The 21853-nt window shown below is 45.2% G+C and overlaps 1 protein-coding gene across 1 annotated transcript in view; it reads right to left on the bottom strand.

Annotated features, from left to right (window-relative positions):
- Window positions 1–4887, bottom strand: part of T265_11704 (hypothetical protein) — a gene marked incomplete at both ends in the record, with an annotated part of 26735 nt that extends 21848 nt beyond the window's left edge. The window contains one exon of the mRNA XM_009178425.1: window positions 4733–4887. Coding sequence (XP_009176689.1) covers window positions 4733–4887 — 155 coding nt within the window. The remainder of the gene's footprint in view (window positions 1–4732) is intronic.
- Window positions 4888–21853: the final 16966 nt, after the last annotated feature.

Here is a 21853-nt window from a genome sequence, read left to right as displayed (position 1 = left end):
CCACCATAAGGCGCTACGCACCCTCAACGATCGATGCTGGACTTTTGATAAATAGTGTAGATTTTATCGTTTGAATCGGAAACAAGGCAGCTCCACACAAACTTTTAATTCAAATGAAGGCTTACTAAAAGTGTTGTTAATCCTAGGAAGTGGAGGAACTCGAGAAAAGTACGATGAGAAATATTCCCTTTCTTGAAGTTAGAAACTGAAAACACAAAAGTTTTGGAGCAGAGCAACCTGTTCATGTTCCTCCGTGTACAAAATGTGTCAAACCAAAGAAAAGAGAAGCAAACTTAAAAATGCAAGGCCACCGGACAGAGTCGGAGAGACCAAGAGATCGTGGACAACAAAACAGCCTTACAGGAAGTGTGTTGAACTTCGGGCTGCAGAGTGGTTGATGAAACGTGGAGGTCCACAGTGCATGCTTGGCGATGGCAACAACATTTGCTTTACAGTGTCTAAATCATGCTTCAGAAATAGTTAAAACACTGACCATCGGGGAACTGCTTGTGGCTGTTTTTTTTCAGTTTTCAGAGTCCTCACCACGGACTTGATAATTACTAGGTCACCGGGTTGTCGATTTTCTGAGATAACACAATGAATTCGGCCAAGGCCCCGTCCAAACATAGGTGGGCCAGATTGAATCAAGTATCGATCTCAGTCTCTCTAAAATCAATAACAAGGGAGTTCAATTGTTTGCCCAACGTGATGTTCAGGTTAATTGTCACGTGAGCATATGGATCAACGATCTGATCCCGTGAACCACTGTCTCACTTCGATGTACTATCGAAAACAGGAGCCTATTGCGATGGATTTTCGGTTAAAGCAAAGTTTGTGTATTCAATTTTGTTTACATTTCTGAGTGAAAGATAACCCTATCTGACAGCATCCTGCGTCAGGTCACGTGAATACTGTCCTGTACTGGAAAATGTCAACACACACAGCCTTATTGACCTATTCAGCGGCTTGTAGTGTTTAGCATCAGCGATGTCTGTCAGTGGTGTTCTTTTCGATTTGCAAAAGGCCTGGCGTTTTTGAAACCAAGCGATTGTTGGAAAAATTCATTTTTTTAGTTGTAGATGGTTCCGAGATTGGTAGAATGCACTTTCACGTCACTCTCGTCCTCCTGCCTCGGTGCAATCATTCTGGTGAGTCCATACCAAAGAGGAGAAGAACTGGACTCGGGTCCCAATCTTATTAGAGCTCATTACCAATGTCATGGTTTGAACTCCAGACATCCGAAATGCCAGGCGAGCGTGTTACCGCTACTCCAACAGAGCACACAGGACGCGTCAGAATTTTCACGTCTGAACAGGAGAAATCCTCGCCGTTGAGTGATGGGAATGGTAAGCCTCGAACGAGACCTCCATGCCCCCATCCAGTAGTAATCGTTATGTCGATCGACTGGCCCGCCTGTCAGGATTCCCACTCCACCGACGCTTGAGATCTACTGGACACTTGTTCGTTTTACTTGTGGGTGGTGGTGGGATTTGTAGAATGCAGGCTCATTTTTTGGCTTTTTCAAATTAAAAATGCCCGTTAGGGTGAAGCGCCTTAACAACGCACCGTTTACAGGTCAGTTAGGTTTTGATCGGAGAGTCAACTGAATCTCAGTTGGATTTACCCCTTGTTCAACAGCATTTGCAGCAAAAATGCCAGCTCAAGATCAGTTGACACAAGAATCTATACATATCAGTACATTTTCTTGAAGAATACTACTCACACGTTCGCTAAAAACCAAGTGGCAGCCGACGATCGGATTCGCTCTTCATCAGAGGTTCGTCATATGTGTGCAATCCCCGAGTTTCCGTCGATCCTATCTTCTGCTGGAACGAGGAGTTCAGCTAAGTTCCAGGTGAGCTCCGACAAAACCAAATTGGTTCGAAAATGAGTGTAGTAATTTCGTGCCGTGCAGTCTGGGTTCAAGTAGAACATGAGGTTGACAGAAACTCAGCTGCAGCGCCTGTTTGATGAAAGATTGGTAAGATTCACTCAGAGGTGATCCTTTCTTATCACAAACAACGTTTGCAATATTCGAGACTCCCTCCGTTTTTGTCAACTACCGAGAAGATCATTGATTTTCTTGCGTTTCCAGATGCCTGCAAGGACAGGAACGTAAACGTCTGAGGTGCACTCTGATTTTGAAAACTGGTCACTCTCATGCGTCTACTTGAACTTTCATGAATATTCATTGAATATCACGCAATTATAGACGAACGCTGCACAGCATTTCTACAAGTTCCGTGATAAACCCTAGCTTCCATTAGAGGTCATATGTGTGCAATCCCCGAGTTTCCGTCGATCCTATCTTCTGCTGGAACGAGGAGTTCAGCTAAGTTCCAGGTGAGCTCCGACAAAACCAAATTGGTTCGAAAATGAGTGTAGTTCGCTAATTTCGTGCAGTCTGGGTTCAAGTAGAACATGAGGTTGACAGAAACTCAGCTGCAGCGCCTGTTTGATGAAAGATTGGTAAGATTCACTCAGAGGTGATCCTTTCTTATCACAAACAACGTTTGCAATATTCGAGACTCCCTCCGTTTTTGTCGACTACCGAGAAGATCATTGATTTTCTTGCGCTTCCAGATGCCTGCAAAGACAGGAACGTAAACGTCTGATGTGCACTCTGATTTTGAAAACTGGTCACTCTCATGCGTCTACTTGAACTTTCATGAATATTCATTGAATATCACGCAATTATAGACGAACGCTGCACAGCATTTCTACAAGTTCCGTGATAAACCCTAGCTTCCATTAGAGGCGAGGCGGAGTTTCGATAAAACCACATACTACTCGCATTCCTTATCAGTAATATCCACTGTTACACTAGTAGACGGTGCATTTCGAGTTCTCTGCAACCTATTCGTGGATCGAAGGAATCAAACAGACTGTTGAAAATAAGAAGGGGGTTCTGTTAATCACAAAACCATCGGATGGCATGTGATCCAGACAATGCATCGGATCGAACGGTGACGGAATTTAAGGAATTCAAAAACACCCGAGCCAGTCCAGTTTCTTCCCCTTACTATCTACTCCATCCTAGGAAGTATCCTCAACTTCGAGGCCATGTCGGTGCTTTGTGAACATTGGAAATATAGACAATAGATATGCGGTTCATTGAGTCCCTTTCAGATGTTGCGAGTCAGTTAAATGAGTTTGAATCGATCGCCTGTTTTGAATTTCAAAGTGCGTGAATCACACTGAAACACGAAAGCGCTCCAGAACGTGGGAACACTGAATTTATCTACCACGGTAAACCTGGAATTTCATTTGATTTCTTCATAAGAACGCGGTTTAAGCTGTCGCATACGTCAGGTCAATAAACTACCGTCCTGAGCGTCTCCAGTTCAACCTGTCTTGAGACCGCTCCAGCGAAGTTGACCGGAGATTTGGACAAGTCGCTACCGCTCCATCAAGCTTATTTGTGCATACGTTGTGATGAACGCGCGTCTGCAAATTAGGATAGTTTTGGCGGAGCAGTTCGACTACAACTCAACCCAACCCTTTCAAATGAATACACAGTGCAGCATTTAGATATCAAAGTATGGATCAGTAGTATCCATAAGGTGCTCATGAAAAGTCTCGACAGCCCACTGGCATCAGTAAATGAGAGCTTCGGAATAAATTTCTACTGTCAACTAAATAACCAAGTGACTATCCAAATGAACGTTTATCACACCAATGAGAACGCGGAGCTTGACACTATCCCACTGCCCACTGACTGCATCACACTGGTAAGCACGTGGATTTGATAGTCCACAGAATGCAGACGTGAAACCTTACAATATCACATTCTCCGCCAGGAAGGAATTCCGCTTACTCATCGGGAAGTTCCCTCCACAGGCCAAAACAAGGTGATACATGTTAGTCCTGTGGGATAACTTGGTGTTTTTTCAACTGGTTGGTGTTGTTCTGGACTGGAAAATCAAACAGTGCAAGGTCATATTAAGACTTACTGAGTAACCGTGGTGCTGCATGGAGTCAGCAGCCAGAGTAGACATGAAATGTAGGCTCATGCACAAAATTATCCCATGACGGCTACTAGAAATTTACTTGATTTCACAACATCCGGAATTGATACGAATGGTGCTGGTTGGACTCGAAAACGCGACCGATTTCGTTTTTATTGTGTCACGTCAGCGTAAACGTTCCTGACAATTCACCCTTGGAGTAACAGTTTTAAGTTTTAGCAGAGGAACCAAGCGCTGCTGATCAGTTTTTGGAGCTGGTCGATTAGACCTTTGTGTTCTGACCAATCAGAGAACTCCTCACTCGAGCAGCCAGTCAACACGTGACCACGTGATGTGGTTTCCGTGACTGAAGTATGCGCGGCGCTCGAGTAAACAACACGCTTGATCAGTCGTTCGTTTGCGGACGAGGTGTTTGGATTTTCCAGCCGGGAGGTCATGGGTTCGAAATCCACTACTGGAATTTCGTCAGATGTACACTGCTGATGATTCCCCACAAGGGTGTAACAGCTATTCAGTGCTTTCCGGGTTTTCAGCATAGATTGACTTCAACTGCAGGACTGAATGTCAATTGAATGATGGTGAGTGGTCAGAAAGTTTTTGTCAGCTAAGTCAGCAATCCTGTGAACGAATTGAAGATTGACAGACCATCCATATGAACTTTTACGGTTAAAGCACGATCGAATCCTGATGGCATTAAACGCAAGGTCAAACGTGTGTTCGTCGGATAGCTCGATGCTTAAAAGAACGGATCCGATAGCACCTACCGGTCTGGCTTAAAATGAGCCTGACAAAATGTGAATTGAAGTTCTCTACGACGCACTTGGTCGAAATCAAACACAAAGTACGTTTGAACTCCTCTTTGAAAATCATCCTCAAGGTTCCCAAAAGGTAATTGTGCACAGTGCTTTTGATCGATCATTCAATTTTGCATGTGACGACATTTCATTGTACTGACAGGAGTAAAAATTCCCGGAGTTGAAACTAACTTGACCTTATGATAATTCCCCCATTCATTTGCTTACTCCGCCTATGTACCTTTGATCTCCAATTGTTTTGCTTATTCGCACCCGCCAGTCACCTTACCACAGAGGCCACCCCGTCCGACACCCGTGTATTCACATGTGTGTCTGTGTGTGTGGTTGTGCGATGCTTACCAACTTACCCATGTGCGCTCATGTCCCGTTTTTTTGAGTCTGCCTTGGCTTGTTTTCTCGTGAGTTCCGTGTTATCTCACGTCCAATGAGAATCACGAGACCGTCGTCGGAAGGGACAACCGCAACCTACGCTACTGAGCCATCGTTCCGCTCGCTGTTGTTTGGTGTTCGGACGTTGACACTGCACTGTGCCGGTCAGTGACAGACCTGTGAACTTGTTGACGCTACGAACGGGAAGAATTAAGGTCTGTTGTACGCATTTGCTTACCCTTGTGTAAATAGTGCCGTAAAATTACGAACCCAATTCTTCCTTTTGATATTTGGGATTGTTGAACCTACGCGTCACTCAAAGTTCCGTATCGGGAACCTCAACACGTTTGTTCTCAAACAATTCATCGAGAATTTTCGGGAATCTGGGTATTACCGGAGTCCTCTGCGTGGAATGAGAACGAAAACTCTCAGACTGTTCCCCGAGAGTTGGAAGTTCCCCATGAATCAACCAGCGATTGGTTAGGCCAAGGATCACACCCTAAACCCGGAAGCTGTTTAGTGTAAACACTCTCGAGGGAACTGTTCTCTACAATTTATGTCCATGAAATGTAAAACAGGAGGTGTATACCCACGAATTTCCGAATTGCTGGATGCGGTTATAGCACTGTAAAAACTGAGGTATTCTTTAAAACAAAAACTGGAAATGTATCACTCAACGAAATACAACTGTTGATCGCCAAGGTGATCCGTGTTAGTCTGACTTGACCCGATTCGTTGTTTAGCTGACTGGGCAAACAGTGTTGGGAATTTTTCGAAACTTTCCAGATTCACAAATCAAGATGTCTGGAGGGAACAAGCCAAGTGTTTGTTGCTTTCGTCGACCAATCAAAATTGGTCCTGTCGGATAAAATACATATAAGGACAGGAGAACGAACTGTTCCGATAGATGAAAGATGCGGCGATGTGGAAACCCTCATGGCGAATCAGATTGTCAGTCTTTTGTTTAAATGCTTGGTCATTACTCACCCTCGTCTTTGCTTTAGTGAGTCCCTTTGAGGTATTTATTCCTACTGACTTTTTTCTACAAAAAGCAGCCCACTCAGTCAAACGTCCCAATCGATAACGACCTTTCCTTTGGCGGTTCAATTAAAAGAGAGAAATGGGTCAAATGGACCGACCAGGGATTAAGGTGACGATTCGTTTTTTTCTCCCAGCTCCCTCTCTGAACAGGTCGGTCGTGTTGGACCTCTTCCAAAGGATTGACGAGGATACGAATCAACAACTATCGTACGCGGAACTTACCAGATGGATCAAACACGTGACCGCCGTGGGAAACCATAGGACGACCTTGAAAAGCTGGAATCTAATGACACGAGAACAGCATGCATCTCTCGACTAGAAAGAGTATCTGCATCGAGCTACGNAGCTACGGTTCAGCAACCGGTGAGTGAGATTGTCGGGTTTTATTGATTAAAATCACTCTTTTGTCATTGCTTGCTAGAAATAATGACCGAAAAGGCTTGTTTAAACAGCTTTCCAACAGTAAGCTGTAGAAAGTTCGCAAATAATCCGTTAGTAAATACTCGAATAGGCATGGGGACGTTATTCAAGAGATGGCAAACAGGTACTGCTGTGTGTGTGAGTGTGCGGTCGAATTTACAACACACTATTTAGGAAAGCAGTAGTTAAGCGGGAAGTTTTCTGTAAAAATAGAGAGTTGGTCATACAGAGTTGGCCATTTGACATAATACCTACTATGCAAAACTGAAAAAAAGAAGGTCGCTGTCAACAGCTAAGTAATGGGGGGTCCGTTGTAGCTTGAGTGAGTCAACGCAATACGCTGTAAGGCAACGGATACCCCGGTTCAACTCAAACACAGCAGCACGTGTAGGCACAGCAAGCACGACGCGCGGATAGGAAGCAGAACGGCCGCGTTGCAAACACACGTATATTTGACACCGAAACTGGATCAACGGGTACAAGTCACGCGGGGTACATGTCAAGGTCACTCAGGGGGGTGTACCAGCAAGCTACTCCTTCCTGTCCGGCGCTCGTGGTGCCTCGTCCGGGATACCTGTAATTGGGAGAGGAAGGGAGAAGTGCACACGTAAGGTCATGTGTTAACCATGTGTAAGGGGGAACAGTTACACTGTTCTGGTTTCAAATTGCTGCCAACCTTTTGACCTTGAGTGTCGGTAAAGAATAGTTCGGTGTAGCGATGCGGCTGGCGCGAATTGAGCAACACTCAGTAGTTAAGTTTGCGTACACTTTGAGTGAGATGTCGAGACTAGATTACCCCAGCAATGGCAATGTTACCTTCTGTGGATTTGATCACCAGTACCTCACCGTAAAGGCCAAGTTGCTTTTCCCGGCACTGCACTGTGTTTGGTCCTTGTTACAAAATTATTTTTTCAGAAATGTGGAATGGAGGGCAAATGAGAGCATAAGGACCTGCTTATACTATTGTCAGTGGCTGGAGCGCGAATTTAGTTCGAAGGTCCGCGGTTGGAATCCGACCTCTGCCTCTGGACTTAACCTGTCTAGACTTGGGCAACCTGGCAGTATCCCATTCCTCGTTCAGTGAATATGTACAAAATCGGGTTTGGTCGAACGCCCAAGATGCGTTTTGATCGTATGACTTTCTCCGTATATTGGGTGAGGCACATGTCTGTAAGGCGCATGTACAGAGCCTTCGCAATAACCGGACAACATTTGAAAGGTAAACCCAGATCAATCGACCCATTCTCAGCCAATACCAATCTTGGTCTATGTGCTACTCATCGATACAACTTTCAAGTCATTTAAATCAGGTGTACCCCCGGCGTCCACCATAGACTTGCCCCTAGCATTTTCCTCTAAAATATTCCTTACAAGTTGCAGTGAGTGAGTAAAAAACATGGCCACGAATGCACAATCATCAGGGTATCTGACAACCCATTCCTCCAGTCAAATTTGAAAGCTGAGGACGTCAATCGGTTCAAAGCCGAAGGAATTAAAAACGAACTCGGTCGAAGGCATTAAAAAGATGATTTTAAGTGAACTCGGTTCCAAAGGTTTTCGTTTGCTGCCAGCTTTACGTCAGCGGTGCTGCTGACTGCAAGTCGGTTCACTGAGATGGAAAAACTTCTTGAAAACACTTCGTGACCGTTACAGAAGGTGTTGTATCCGCTGATTCGCCGACTTGTAGTATCTGCTGCTAACGCGTTCCAGTGCCTAGTGCCGGAGAAAAAAAGACTCACAGAAGAGAACACAACCGCTATATTCCGAACAAATGAGTGCGAGAGCGTGAGTGCGTGCGAGTGCGAGAGCAAAAGTTACAACGCCCCCATGCTATTTAAACGGGACTTTCTGACATTGATGCAGGCTGTCTGATAGGCGTTAGTGAACACTCAGCAACATCGATCGTCTCTATGACGCACCTGAACGATGATCACTTTCGGTAGTGCTTCTGTGGCGTGCATGAACACTCATCAGCTTTTCCTGAATTGATTGAATGATTGACTGGCCTGGATGCTTACCAGCTTTCCCAGTGAAATTTTGGTGGAACAGTAGGTTCCAGGCGTTCTGAAGTTACTTTCAGGAATCTGACCCTCCTGATAGAAGGCATCAGCGGTAAGCAGTAAGTGGTGATGATGGCAGGGTGGCCTAACTTATTTGCCTCCATAAATAAGCAGCCTCACCCAGATTTGATAAGTTGATAATGGTGGCCTCTCTCATAAAGGACCCCCGCATTAATTGTGGTGATGACTTGTTGTGATCAGTCCCTTTGCATCGCTTATTCTACGTCGTCCCACGGAAGCTCGTGAAGATGGCCTTGGATCCAGCAAGCAGGATTCCGGCAGGGAAGACATTGCACGATCCTGTGCCAAAGACTTCATTTCAGGGCAAGGAATTTCTCAATTAGCCTAGACACACGATCTAGGTGTCCTATCTGACAGGCAACGTGTAGTCTAATTCACCAACGGACGGTCAGTAATAACTGTGGTGAAACCGAATTCTACGAAATTCACCTGCCTGTGTTCCGTAGTCACAATTGGGAAGCAAACAATATATATTGAATTAGATGTGGGCAGAGAGTATAGATAGATAGCCCGTGGTTCTATAAGAAATTAACAGTAAATCGTGGGGAGAATTAAAGAAAGGCTTACGGCTAGATTGAACCTTGGGCAGTTGGCTACACAGAATGACACAGAAAGGGCAGTGTGCTCGCGGATAAATTAAGCGAGAAAAATGTTGTTCAGTTCAAAGTGGGACAAAATGTTCAACAACAAACCTAGAAATGAATGTGAACAAATCGATTCACGAAAACAGTCAATATGGAGTCCTGAATGTATAAAATAAAATAGTTCAGTCTTGAAACTTGAGCGATCACCGAATGGGTAATGCAGTCGTCTGAGGAATAGGGAAACACCAATAATTACCGTATAGACTACATCTTCGGGTTTTTGGTCATGTGACCACTGATCTATAAATCGAGCTTAGCAATGGGCTTGTTTGTGTTTCGTCCCCAGTCGAGGAAACATCGTCACTCCGTACTGCCCCCTGACTATGTCATCTTGACTGGGGACGAAACATTTGCAAGGTCAATTTCAAGCTTTGCGAACTGACCAGTGGCAACCCGATCGGATCTTCACATCCCTCAGCGACCTGCTTATAGGTGAGGTGCAACCTTGGTACTTTGGATTCTGTTGACCGGTTAGTTCTTTTTAACACACTGATGGAACAGTATATGTCCTAGAAGTTCGCGAATATCGTGCGCTGTTTGCATTCACCTACTCATGGACGCTTGAGAGTGCATTGGGAGCTCTCCAAACGTTTTCCTACAAGTGTCCGACAAGGATGTCTCTCCGTTTCTGTTCAATTTCGTCATTCATGAAGTAATGAGATAAACACCGGAAGGTCCCCAAAACCCCGGTGGTTAGACCTCTCCGAGTAAGAACCTTGTTGACCCGGAATATGCAGACTACATTGTTCCACAGTAATGATGTCTTCTTGAGTGAAGACAAAACGTTTGCAAACCGTTTACCGAGCTTAACCAGCTTTTGAGCATCCATCCAAGCTAGCGATATTTCGACACCTCGTCTAAACTACTTGCCGGTATCTCGTCTTTCCTAACTGACAAGACCAGTAAAAATGGGACGTCCGAATGTCAGAGGCGTAACCATACTTTCACCAATGGACTCTCTAGCACATGCGAGTGTTCTGTTTGGGAGAATATCATCCACGTGACTTCGCACTCTGACCACGTGACTGGATCAGGACGGGTCAAAACAGCTTGTGCCGCATTCTTCAAGCATCATTCATGTCTAGACTTCCAAGTCTCGACGTTCTGTAGCAAGTAGTGGTATCCGCTAGATTTCAAACGCAGTGTTCCTCCTGGACAGCTGTTGTTTTTCCAGTCAGAGAGATTTCTGAAGTCCGCAAATTGTCCGCCCTACATTGGAGGTGTCTCTCCAAAACACAGATCTTTACAAAGTTTGCGAAAATCACGTGACTTACGGAGGCTGTCAGTGCTGAAATTTATTTAGTTAACCCAAGGTTTAGTTTTCCTAAAGTGTACTCGCTTGACACTAAATTTGGTTCGCTTGATAGAAAACAAAGTGACTAACTGATGCGGCTTCATCCGAAATATTTTGTTGAGCACAAGGCATCGCCATCAAGGAGACTGTCCGTCCGATCGCAATGATTATTGCACTTTCGAAAAATATCTGTCTTATTATATCTGACTGCTGTCCCCGCTCCAGTGCCTAGTTCCGGAAAAAAAGACTCGCCTACAAGGAGCACAACAGCTCCATTGCAACAAGCGAGTGCTTGTAAGTACAATGGCCTCGCGCTGTACTTTAAAGGGCACTGTTCGACTTTGGTCCAAGGCTGTCTCGCGCCATATTTTGAAGGGCACCGTCTGATCTGAATCCAAGGCTATCTGATAGGTGTTTAGTTGAGTTCTAGGGTCTCAGAAGGTTTTCGGACACCATAAACGAGTGGTTTGTTTGCTGTTCGTTTGAACCACTTGTTTCGATCAATTCTGAATAGATGGGAAGCTCTGTTGAACACAAAAGACCGGACTGCTTTAATCTATTTTTAATTGAGCAACTATTTGAATTCAATGGTAAGAGACCGCTCGGCGTAATCGTTCAGCTGTAGCACCCTTTTGGTGCCTAACTGCCATGCTGCCAGAAGAACGCACGAGGGCTGGGACATTGTCAGGTTGCCCAAGCCTAGACAGAGGAAGTTGAGAGACAGAGGCTGGATTCGAACCATGGACCTTGCTATCGATAAATTCGTGCTCTAATCACTGAGCCATCTCACCCCTCCGCTTAAAATGAAATTGCAACTGAAGAGAACACTGATAGCTAGGAATGTGATTATGGCTTTTGGTTTGTGCGATCAAGCGTGTAATTTGGTTGCGAACGTTTCATCACCAGTCGAGGTGGCCTCATCAGTCTGTTGTGAATGAAACTGAGTCGAGGTTGGAAGTGTCTGGTTGCTACACCTGCATGGAGGTCAGGGACAACACGAGTTTGATCTAGAAGACGTGACAACCGTAACTTGCAAAAGTACCAGAATCGAAATGGAATTCCTAAAAGTATGGAGCTCCGAAAGTGACTCAGTCAGACGGCATATCGAAATCGATCCGTGTCTACGCATCGCTACGAGATAGGAACCACCGACATAATGATAGCACCAGGTAAGCCTCGGCCGTCAAACCACGGACCGACACTCACTGCTAAACAACAATAGAGCCACTAGGCTAAATAGAATCTCGCCAATCAGAAGACGGGCCAACTACGAACCAATAGGAATGCTCACTTAAAGGACCAATGATCGATCGCGGGCGATCCGAGTGAGTAGACTTTATATCAATCCATGTACGCGCCATAGTCGCGCACGTCCGATCTCAGTACAATTCTGCTCGTGGCATACTGGCGTGTTCTTCAATCGCAATCAGAAGACGGGCCAACTACGAACCAATAGGAATGCTCACTTAAAGGACCAATGATCGATCGCGGGCGATCCGAGTGAGTAGACTTTATATCAATCCATGTACGCGCCATAGTCGCGCACGTCCGATCTCAGTACAATTCTGCTCGTGGCATACTGGCGTCGTTCTTCAAGAGTCTGTGAGTAGAAGTGGTGACAAAACGGTACACAAAGCTCAACAACTTTATGCCGCTCTAAACGTATTATTCTTGGTCGGTAAAGTGGTTGTGTAGGAGGCACAGAGAGTCTTTTATGGTCAGTCCAGATCTCATACAGAAAGCATCTCTCTAACTTACTGCATCCCGAGTCCCCAGATTTTGCACTGTGAAAGGCATTGATTGGTTCACCACCAGGAAACTTATCTTTCGCATACCAGTAGAAAGCTGAATAACTGTCGTTTGGCTTTCTCACGGTCATGCAAAATCTACCAGCCTCTTCAACAGTGTCACCAAGTTCACTCAGCTGGATTGGAGCCAAAGAACATTGAATCTAGCGAACCTGGCATCTTTAATAGAATAATCGGACTGGAATTTAGTTTTTCTTACGATCCCAGCGATCGAATCGACCGATTCTTTTCCATCTGTTGTATAGATTTCCGTATCACGTGACCGAAGTCCGATCGATCAAATTGTCCGGGCTGGAGGCGTAGACGAACATTCCAACATTCCACACAATCCGTTTTTTCGATGTCTCGGGAGAAATAAGGCTAATAACGAAAGCCAAAATCACCAGACGTGTTACTTTTTATCTCACTAGATTCCTATCCTGGAGTTTTCCGGTGAATTTGTGTGTTCCTCAGTACGCAATTAGGTATGACGCTAATTATCGTGATGCTTCAAAAGCGCTATATGTCCCCTATACCCCGTGGCAGAAAGTGTCCCAATGCCTTAAAAATGCTAACTTCGACCGATTCATGCGCAGCTCTCGACAAAGACCGTCAAAACCAAGCACTTCACTCACCACTTTCGGTAAACTACCTTTGTAACATGGATGAACTCGTACATATTTAAAAGTATGCGGTCAGGTCGTCAAAATACAGCTTTCACCAGCAACAGGATTCACCAGACAGACCTCCGGAGATCGGACACGTAACCTCTTGATTGTCTCTGAAACATGTTTCCTCATAACGCCTCGCATGCCTGACGAACTAAGTGGGATGCACATGACCCTCGTTTTTGAGCAATCGTCCTCCTATCCTGATGTAATCATTCTTGTGAGTCCACATTTAGGTTGGGTGTGCGCTGGACTCGAGTTTCGCTTTGATTGGAGCTCATCAGCAGTGCTTATCCTTGGTTGTACCGGGGTATGAACTCCGGCCATCTGGCACACGAGACGAGCGTGTTACCACTACTTCACCAGCGCACGCTGAACGCATCTGAATTTTCGCGTCTGAACAGGTGTAATTTAGCGCACGCTGAACGCATCTGAATTTTCGCATCTGAACAGGTGGAAGATTTGCGCTTGAGTGATGTGAGCGAAAATCTCGATGGTTTCGATCAGGAGCTACGTGGCGCTGGCCATAAATTGACGCCAGAAATAGTCAATCTTCCACTGTTGAACCTCAACAGGGACAAAGCTGTTGGATATCTCAAGCGCTTGGGATAAGGTCCGATCTGGTCGAAGTCGAGATAATTACCGTGGCGAGACAGCTCAGTGGTTAGAGCTTGAATTAACTAACCACAAGGTCCCTGGTTCGAATCCAGCATCTACCTCTCGATTTCCCCAGTCTAGGATGGGGCAACCTGGCTTCTTTGTGGTGGCATGACAGTTGGGCACCAAAAGGGTACTACAGCTGAATGAATTAGCGTGGACTCCACGAAGACTTCAGAAATGCCTCTTAAAACACTTATATGTGGTCATGTGGTGCTTTGGATAAAGTAACAGTTGACTTCAGAAAGCGTCAGCTTTAACAAGGAGCTATATCTTAGCAATTGGAAGGTAAAGAACGTACAGTAACGTGATACTTTCGGTTACAACATGTTTAGAATAGTTTCGAGGGAAGCTATTTCTTTAAATGTGTTATATCTGCCGATTCACCAATCTGTGATATCTGCTGCTGATCCGCTCCAGTGCCTGGTGCCGGAAAAAAGACTCATAGAAGCAAACACGACTGCTATATTCCGAACAACGGAGTGAGTGCGCGCTAGAGCAAAAGTTACAACGGCCCCGCGCTATTTAAAGGGCACTTTTTGATATTGATCCAGGCTGTCTGAACACCCGTCAACATCGATCGTGCCTCTATGGAATGCCTGAACGCTGATCACATTCGGTCGTGCTTTTGTGGCGTGTCTGAACACTCATTGGTTTTCGCTAAATTGATTGAATGACTGACTGGCCGGCTTTCCTATTGGGATTTTGGTGGATTTTTAGGGTCTCAGTAGATTTCAGGCGTTCTAGGATTACTGTCATTAATCTGACCTTCCTGATAAAATGAAAGCCAACAGAAGAGATAAAAGTTTACAAAGCTTTATGTTTCAAAATGTGAAATGCGAGTAACATCTGGTAACAGAACTATAAATTGTTTCAGAGGACAGAGTCACTCCGGCTGGACAAAGCACATTATTATCAGGAAGGTCAGATTCCTGAAAGTAACCCAATGAAGCCCGGAACCCATCAGGACCCTAGAACTCCACCAAAGTCTCAATAGGGAAGCTGGTAAGCATCCAGGCCAGTCAATCATCCAATCAGTTTAGCAAAAGCCGATGAGTGTTCATGCACGCCACAGAAGAACGACCGAATGTGATCAGCGTTCAGGCATTTCACATGGAAGCACGATCGATGTGGATGGGTGATCACTAAACGCCTATCAGACAGCCTGGATCAATGTCAAAAAGTCCCCTTTAAATAACTTTTGCACTCGCACGCACTCAGTTGTTCGCAATAAAGCTGTTGTCTTCCTCATCGGTGAGTCCTTTTTCTGGCACCAGGCACTGGAGCTGGAAAAGCAGTCAGGTATAACAGCAATCTTGTCAGATCTGTTTGAACATGTTACGCCTCCTAGCAACCCAGACTGGGAAGTTGCCAAAGATATCTTACCCAGGAGATGTGTTATCCGCGCGGTGTCTAATAGATCAGTCTGATATCTTGTTATCTCAGTATGATCTGTCGAATTCATAAGTACATGATTCACTTCACCAAGTTAGAATCAAAATCCCTAAATTTCGCCCAGAACGTCCCCGAAGTGTGTGACATCACTAACTGAAGGTTATCGGAGGCATTTTTCATAAAGGAAACTACTCATAAGGTTGCTGAAAACTCTGACAACCGATGACCGGTTTCGTCCTTTTTTGAGCTCGTCAAGGTGGCGCAGTCTTCGAATCTCCGTCGACTTTATGTTCAGATCGAACCAAAGTTGCGGAAAATTTGCGAAATTTTTGAAATCACTTGTGTTTCTTCAAGAAAATATACGGTGAACTCTATATTCTGTTTAAAAACTGAAAACAAACAAGACGACCCATCTGGTGTTGTTGACGAGTGGGTTGCGGACCCGTTGAGAATTTACTTGTTCTAATCTTGCAATATTCGTCGTCTCCCTTTATTATGGACCATTCAAGAGTAGAGTAGGCTTGTTAACTCATCAGAAGGCACTGCCACTTGTATGGTCTTGCATCAAACGAATGACAACTCGCTGAAACTCCTGATTAAATCCTGTCCATCTCACAGAGGGACTATCAATCGATGTGTGACGTCTCGTCAGTATGATGGGTCCCAGGCTAAATCGTTAGTTTAGGTAAAGCTGTCATGGATCCTTTCTAAAACACGTTAATCCCCTGAATTGCGTCGCTCTTCCTGGCAGTCCGAAATGACTTTTCTCACCGTGGAGCCATTTGTCCTGATGGTTACGGCAGTTAGGAGCCCTTGTCTGGTGTACTGCTCACTATCCGTATGTGATTTGTCCTTGATTATAAACTACAAGTAGTATATGAACATTCTGCGATAACAAACTATGTCTCATTAGGTGCGCTTGAATCGACCAATCACAGAGATGGCGCATATGTTGGGCACTGTCTTTCACCACATAAACCCGAGTTTCCGGAGATTTATTGATTTAAATTTGAACCTAAGGTGAAGCACTTGAACTTGACCCAACGGCGCGTCAGCCGGCATCGTAAGTACGCAATATTCCAATCCATTCTTTTCGTTGTATCTTGACATTAATCTTTGGGTTTCGACTTGGGTTAAATCACTCTCAGCGAGACAGTACTTTGAATTCTTTAGGGAGGTGTAGGATGGCATCTTCGTAGTCGGGAAATCCTACAGAAGCAACTAAAAAGTTTCCCAGTGGGTTTCAAGCGTCTGTGACGCTACTTGACTCGGGAGTTCCGACTGGCAGGTCAATCGATCATCACAACCAGGACTGCGGACTGGGTTGTCGTTCAATGAGTCGGGCACACCAATCACATCGCTCAAGCGTGAACACGTTCGCCTGTTCAGACGTGCAAATTCAGATGTGTCCAACGTGCATTGGTGGAGTAGTGGTTACAAGCTCGCCTCGCATGTCAGATGTCCGGGGTTCAAATCCAGGCACGGCCATTGGATATGCACTGCTGATGAGCTCTGATAAGAGCGAAACTCGAATCCAGTGCTCCCGATTGGATTGGTGGAGTAATGGTTACACGCTCGCCTCGCATGTCAGATGTCCGGGGTTCAAATCCCGTGACGGGCGTTGCATATGCATTGCTGATGAGCTCCAATAAGAGCAAAACTCGAGCCGAGTGCTTCCCTCTGGTGTGGACTCACCAGAATGATCACGCCAGTACAGGAGGACGACCGTACAAACGAGATTAGTGTGGATTTGAACAAAGTCCTACAGAATTGTGGTTATGGGATTACGGCACTAGAGTGAAGCGTAAAGAAGTTGACGGTGTCCTTGCTGTCCACTGCGATCCTGCTGTCTCTTGAAAAGCCGCAAAGATGACAGCTCTCAACAGACTTCTGCAAGTTTCCCGTCAGATTTATTTCCGACCCACCTGAGTCCGTGTAAACTCTTTATCTAATCACAACCGCAAAAGGTGAACAGTGCTTCGTATGCAGTTCACAAGCGAATTCGTAGAGATCCAGAAAAAGTAGTGAGCATGTCGAATTTCCAACCAGAACTACATGAATGCACGGCCAACTGATGGGAAATGTCTACCCAGCCATCGCGGCTGGTAAGAGTTTGGCATGGTTACGTCAGTCAGTGTTACGACCCCTCTGTCTGTGCACCAGATTTTCTGTGCAAGAAAAAGTAGAAATAGATGCATGTCATTTTAGTTCTTTTGACCAATAAAAGAGGTATTTTTAGAAACAGTGGTTAATTGCAATCGAAAAGTCTGTCCACAAAAACTCACTGTGTAGTTCGACCTTCAGAACTAGTGTTGTAGGGGAGAGTTATATGTTTATTGATCATTTTTACGCCCAAGGACCATCTTGGGAAAAAGCTTGTTCCTAGGCGATCCAAATGCTCTGAAAACAAGTGGCACGGTGAAATGAAACGCAACCCTTTAAGCGTCCTGCTCGAACACCCTTTCAGTGTCTAGCTACCGCGCCACGATGACTGAAATACTCGCAGGCAACCAGATGCTGGGTTCGAACCACGGGCTTTCTGGGCTTAGACACTGTGCTATCGCGATCTGACGACATATCGCCCAAGCAGTGCACTCCGGATAGATGATGTTATGTTCTTTATCACAAATCAGGAGTGTTGGGTTCTTGGAAAGCAATCATCTGATGATTCGTTTTGAGTGGTACTCAGAACTTGTAATGTTCACCTTAAAAATATGCAACCATCGATCTCAGTGTGCATGCGGTCTGCATCTGTCTAATCTGAATTTGAAATGCGACGGTTATTAGAAGATAGAGAAATCAGAAAAAAGTTCACCTACCCAGATCACACGTAAATTTGTGGCAATGTTCGTGGCTCATGGTCAAACGGTTAGTTGTTCAACCACTGACGGGGAGTTCGCTTATTCGAACTCGAAAGATGAGTGGTATCTAACTGAGAGCTAATTACAGTGCTGACCAGCCACTTGTGGCCAAACAGTGAAATGTTCAACCATTGGCCCGAAGATTTCGGGTTCAAAGTTCTCCGAGTTTCGCGGGACGCTCACTGCCGACGATTCCAAACAAGGAGGTCTTCGCCCTTCAGCATTGACTAGCTTCACTGACGGGACGAGATCTCTGCCAAATCCCCTCACATCATCATCATCAGTTTGAATTGTGTCACGTGACTGGTCCAAACGAGTAAGTAAACTCATGGTCCTGACGTTTGGCGACTTACCTCTCTCCCGTTCAACTGGCAGTCGCCGTTCCCTCCTACTCTCACCTCATGATAACCTACAGTTTGTGCAGTTTTTCCTGGCTCCATCAAATAACTTGATCGTTTGTGGTCCACCGAACAGAAGCATAAAACGAGAGATTCCGCTGGGTTCGAGGTGAGTCTCTAGAAAAATCAAATTAGTTTGCTAGAAGCATAAAACATTATGGTACTGCCTTATCCTGAGAGGCCTACAATAGACCGAGAGTCCAATAGACCCATCTGGCTGCCTAGTTGGCAAACTACATCAGAAGAGCATGAACTGTTTGCTTTGATTGTGCGTGTAAAGCTGTGGTTTGGACTGAGTTGAGAAGAGCCAGTCTCTAATCTGATTGGTTTTTTGTCCAAACATGATGATAAATTTCTGGTACATGTGGCGCTTAGACATAACCATGTTGGCTAATCGCAAAGCTGTGATTGGATTGGACTGAGTTGCGAAGAGCCAGCCTCTAATCTGATTGTTTTTTGTCCAAATACGATGATAAATTTGGGGTCCTCGTGGCGCTTAGACATAAGCATGTCGGCTAGCTTCTGGTACATGTGGCGCTTAGACATAACCATGTTGGCTAATATTGTGCGAGTGCTGAGTCAAGATGACTCAGTGGTTAGAACTCAGACTTACTGACCGGAAGGTCCGTGGTTCGAACCAGACGTCAGCCTCTCGACTTCTCCTGTCTAGGTTTGGGCAACCTGGCAGTATCCCACCCCTCATGCTTCCTTGTGGTGGCATGGCAATTAGACACCGAATGGGTGCCACGGCTGGACGATTTCAAGTGTTGTGCCAAGGAGACTACCACCGCTTCGAAATGATCACAATGGATTGTCGGCCCTGTTTTCTGACGTTCCTCGAAGCCATGGTCAAAACCAGACAAAATCCAATTCTGTATGTTGCCGTTGCCGTAACCGTAATGTTATGCTTACTGTGACCTAGACTGCCGAATGTCCAATCACCCTTCCTCATTTTCAAAATTTGAATTCCCGATAAGATCGTCATTGGTTCGTAAGAGTGAATGACACGCCGCAGTCCCATCTGTTCTACCGATTTCGTCATTCAAATCCGCAAAGGCAAGTCAGCGTTCTACATCAGCGTCCAACTTTTCAAGGTTACCAAGCAGTTTTTGATCATACCGGAAATTGTTAACGTAAGGCAGAATTAAGTGGTCCCCAAAAGGTAACCTGATACCGCATTTGTTTCTCCCCATAGAGACTAGACGGTTGGAGTTAGCAGATTTTGATTGATTGATGTCAACGTTCAATAAGACCTCATACGAGCTGAAAATCGACTGATCGGAACCAGTTGCGTCCATCCAGTGGATCTTACTCAGAGCGTGGGAGGCAGAGAACTGAACGTAAAATTTCACCGCCATTGATCGATACTTACCAGATCTTCCATGGGGTTCTGGCATAGTCAGGTTCCTCACAGTTTTCAGGGCGTTTTTAAAACCAATAAAAATATCTCAGAAAGTGGTCATTGTGACAAATGTACTACTAGCGTCTGCAGAAAGTCTGCAATGAGTAGCTATATGAAAGGGTCTAAACTTGTTGCTGTGTATAATTAGCCTTGTGACCTCAACGAGGTTTGATCCACGCACTTAGCTGGTATAAATTGGGGTATATAACTCCACTCCTTATTACTGCATAGACTAATTTTATTGGTCGTGATACAGTCTCAGAAATTTCAATATGTTAACGTAACCGGTGTTTCTCATCTGATTTGGACTGATACAAGCAGATATGTGATAGGCAAATCTTTGACGCAGCAATGGAATACCCCGGTAAAGGTTTGGGTGTATGTGGTACTGGCCTCCTTTCACGATTTGTTGCGGTTGGTCATGTGTTCAGCTGGAGACACTGCATACAGTTAGTCACTATTAACAGTGCTAACTGTCAGGGGGCGAGATGGCTCAAGTGGTTAGAGCGCGAGTTTACTGACCGGAAGCTCCGTGGTTCGAACCCGACCTCTGCCTCTCGACTTCCCCCGTCTATGCTTGGGCAACCTGACAGTAACCCATCCCTCGTGCTTCCTTCGGGGGGTATGGGAGCTAGGTACAGGAAGGGTGTTACAGCTGAGAGAGAGAGAGAGAGTGTGCTAATAGTCAATATTAATGTACATTCCATGGGTTCCTGTTCAAGATTACTCAAGATTTTGCTAGTAGAATAACTACAAATTTTCTGCAGGTGTTTTGATCCAGAAGCCTTTGATTGTGATAGTTATAGCTACGTTAGGATCTAGTGCGATTGTTGATTTAAACCTGGCTTCAATTCGAGTGTAGGTTCGTACCATTACATGACTCTCAAACATTGTACCGTTTTCAACAACCAATTTAGTTTTTTACAAATGTTTCAACCAAGTTCACCGGAATACTCAATCTTTGCTCGATCGAAATGGGGGGATGGCAAGCTGTGGCCTTCACTCAGGCTGTTCGCCCGATTAGGAACACGGGAAATTCGGGGGCAATTTAAAGTTACCTGAACTTTTCACCGGGTTGCTGGCTGGCTGGCTGGCTGGCTGGCTGGCTGGCTGGCTTTCCGCTTGTCCATACCAAGTCAGCTGATCATTGTTCAAACAGACGCACACTGGAAATCGATAAACGGACCACTAAGGACAATGCTCACTTGTTTCGGCTTCCCGTAAGACAGACCCCCTAGAACCAGACCATCTCTCGGATGCGATCATAATGACATCTTCCGTTAATCACGGTTTTATATCAATTTCTCCTCAGATAAAAACAAGTCTATCTGAAGCCGTGCAACCATTTCAGGCGGTACATCATGGCGACCTTTTTCCTACTCCGTAGAAATTGGATGCAAGCATTCCGTTCCTGATTGTAACGAATTTGTGTGCATCAGTAGGGATTCTAACCGCATTAGCGATCCTACAATCCGCTGTTTGCCGCCACATGTTCTTCGGATGTACCAATCATATACCTGTCGACAGCTAGTGAGTAGATGGCTTCACAACCTTCAGTGTTCACGAAAGAAATAGTGAAATGCCATTGGCAGGATCCGAGTTCTATCCATCTGACTAAATATTCACGCACCATTCGTACTATCGCTTGGGGTGGCCACTAAATTGGCTTTCCAATCTCGACCAGGTAAACAGACTCAGTGCCATCCTACCAGTTAGGTATTTTGCGATGACCTCAACCCAGCTGAAAAAGTACAGTTTGACGATAAAGCGCGTAGTGACGTTGATTAGAACAACCGACTAAAGCCCGCGTTTCATACGGTGACCCGTTCTGTTACCAGGATTCCTCTCGATTGCCACAATTTCGGAGAAATTCAGGAAAAATGTGGTTTTCCTAGCATCAATGCACGTACCAATGCCTTGTATAGAGAGACCTCCAGTTGATAGTTCCTACGCAACCCCGCAGCAACGATTGTTGAGGATAGGATTGTTACTGGTTTCTGGGTGCTTTTCTGTTCTTTGAAACAAAATTGGTCAGTTCAACTGGTTGCGACTT

The sequence above is a fragment of the Opisthorchis viverrini genome, assembly GCF_000715545.1.
Source record: "Opisthorchis viverrini unplaced genomic scaffold opera_v5_556, whole genome shotgun sequence".
Lineage (NCBI taxonomy): Eukaryota > Metazoa > Platyhelminthes > Trematoda > Opisthorchiida > Opisthorchiidae > Opisthorchis > Opisthorchis viverrini.
This window is presented reverse-complemented; position numbering and strand designations above follow the sequence as displayed.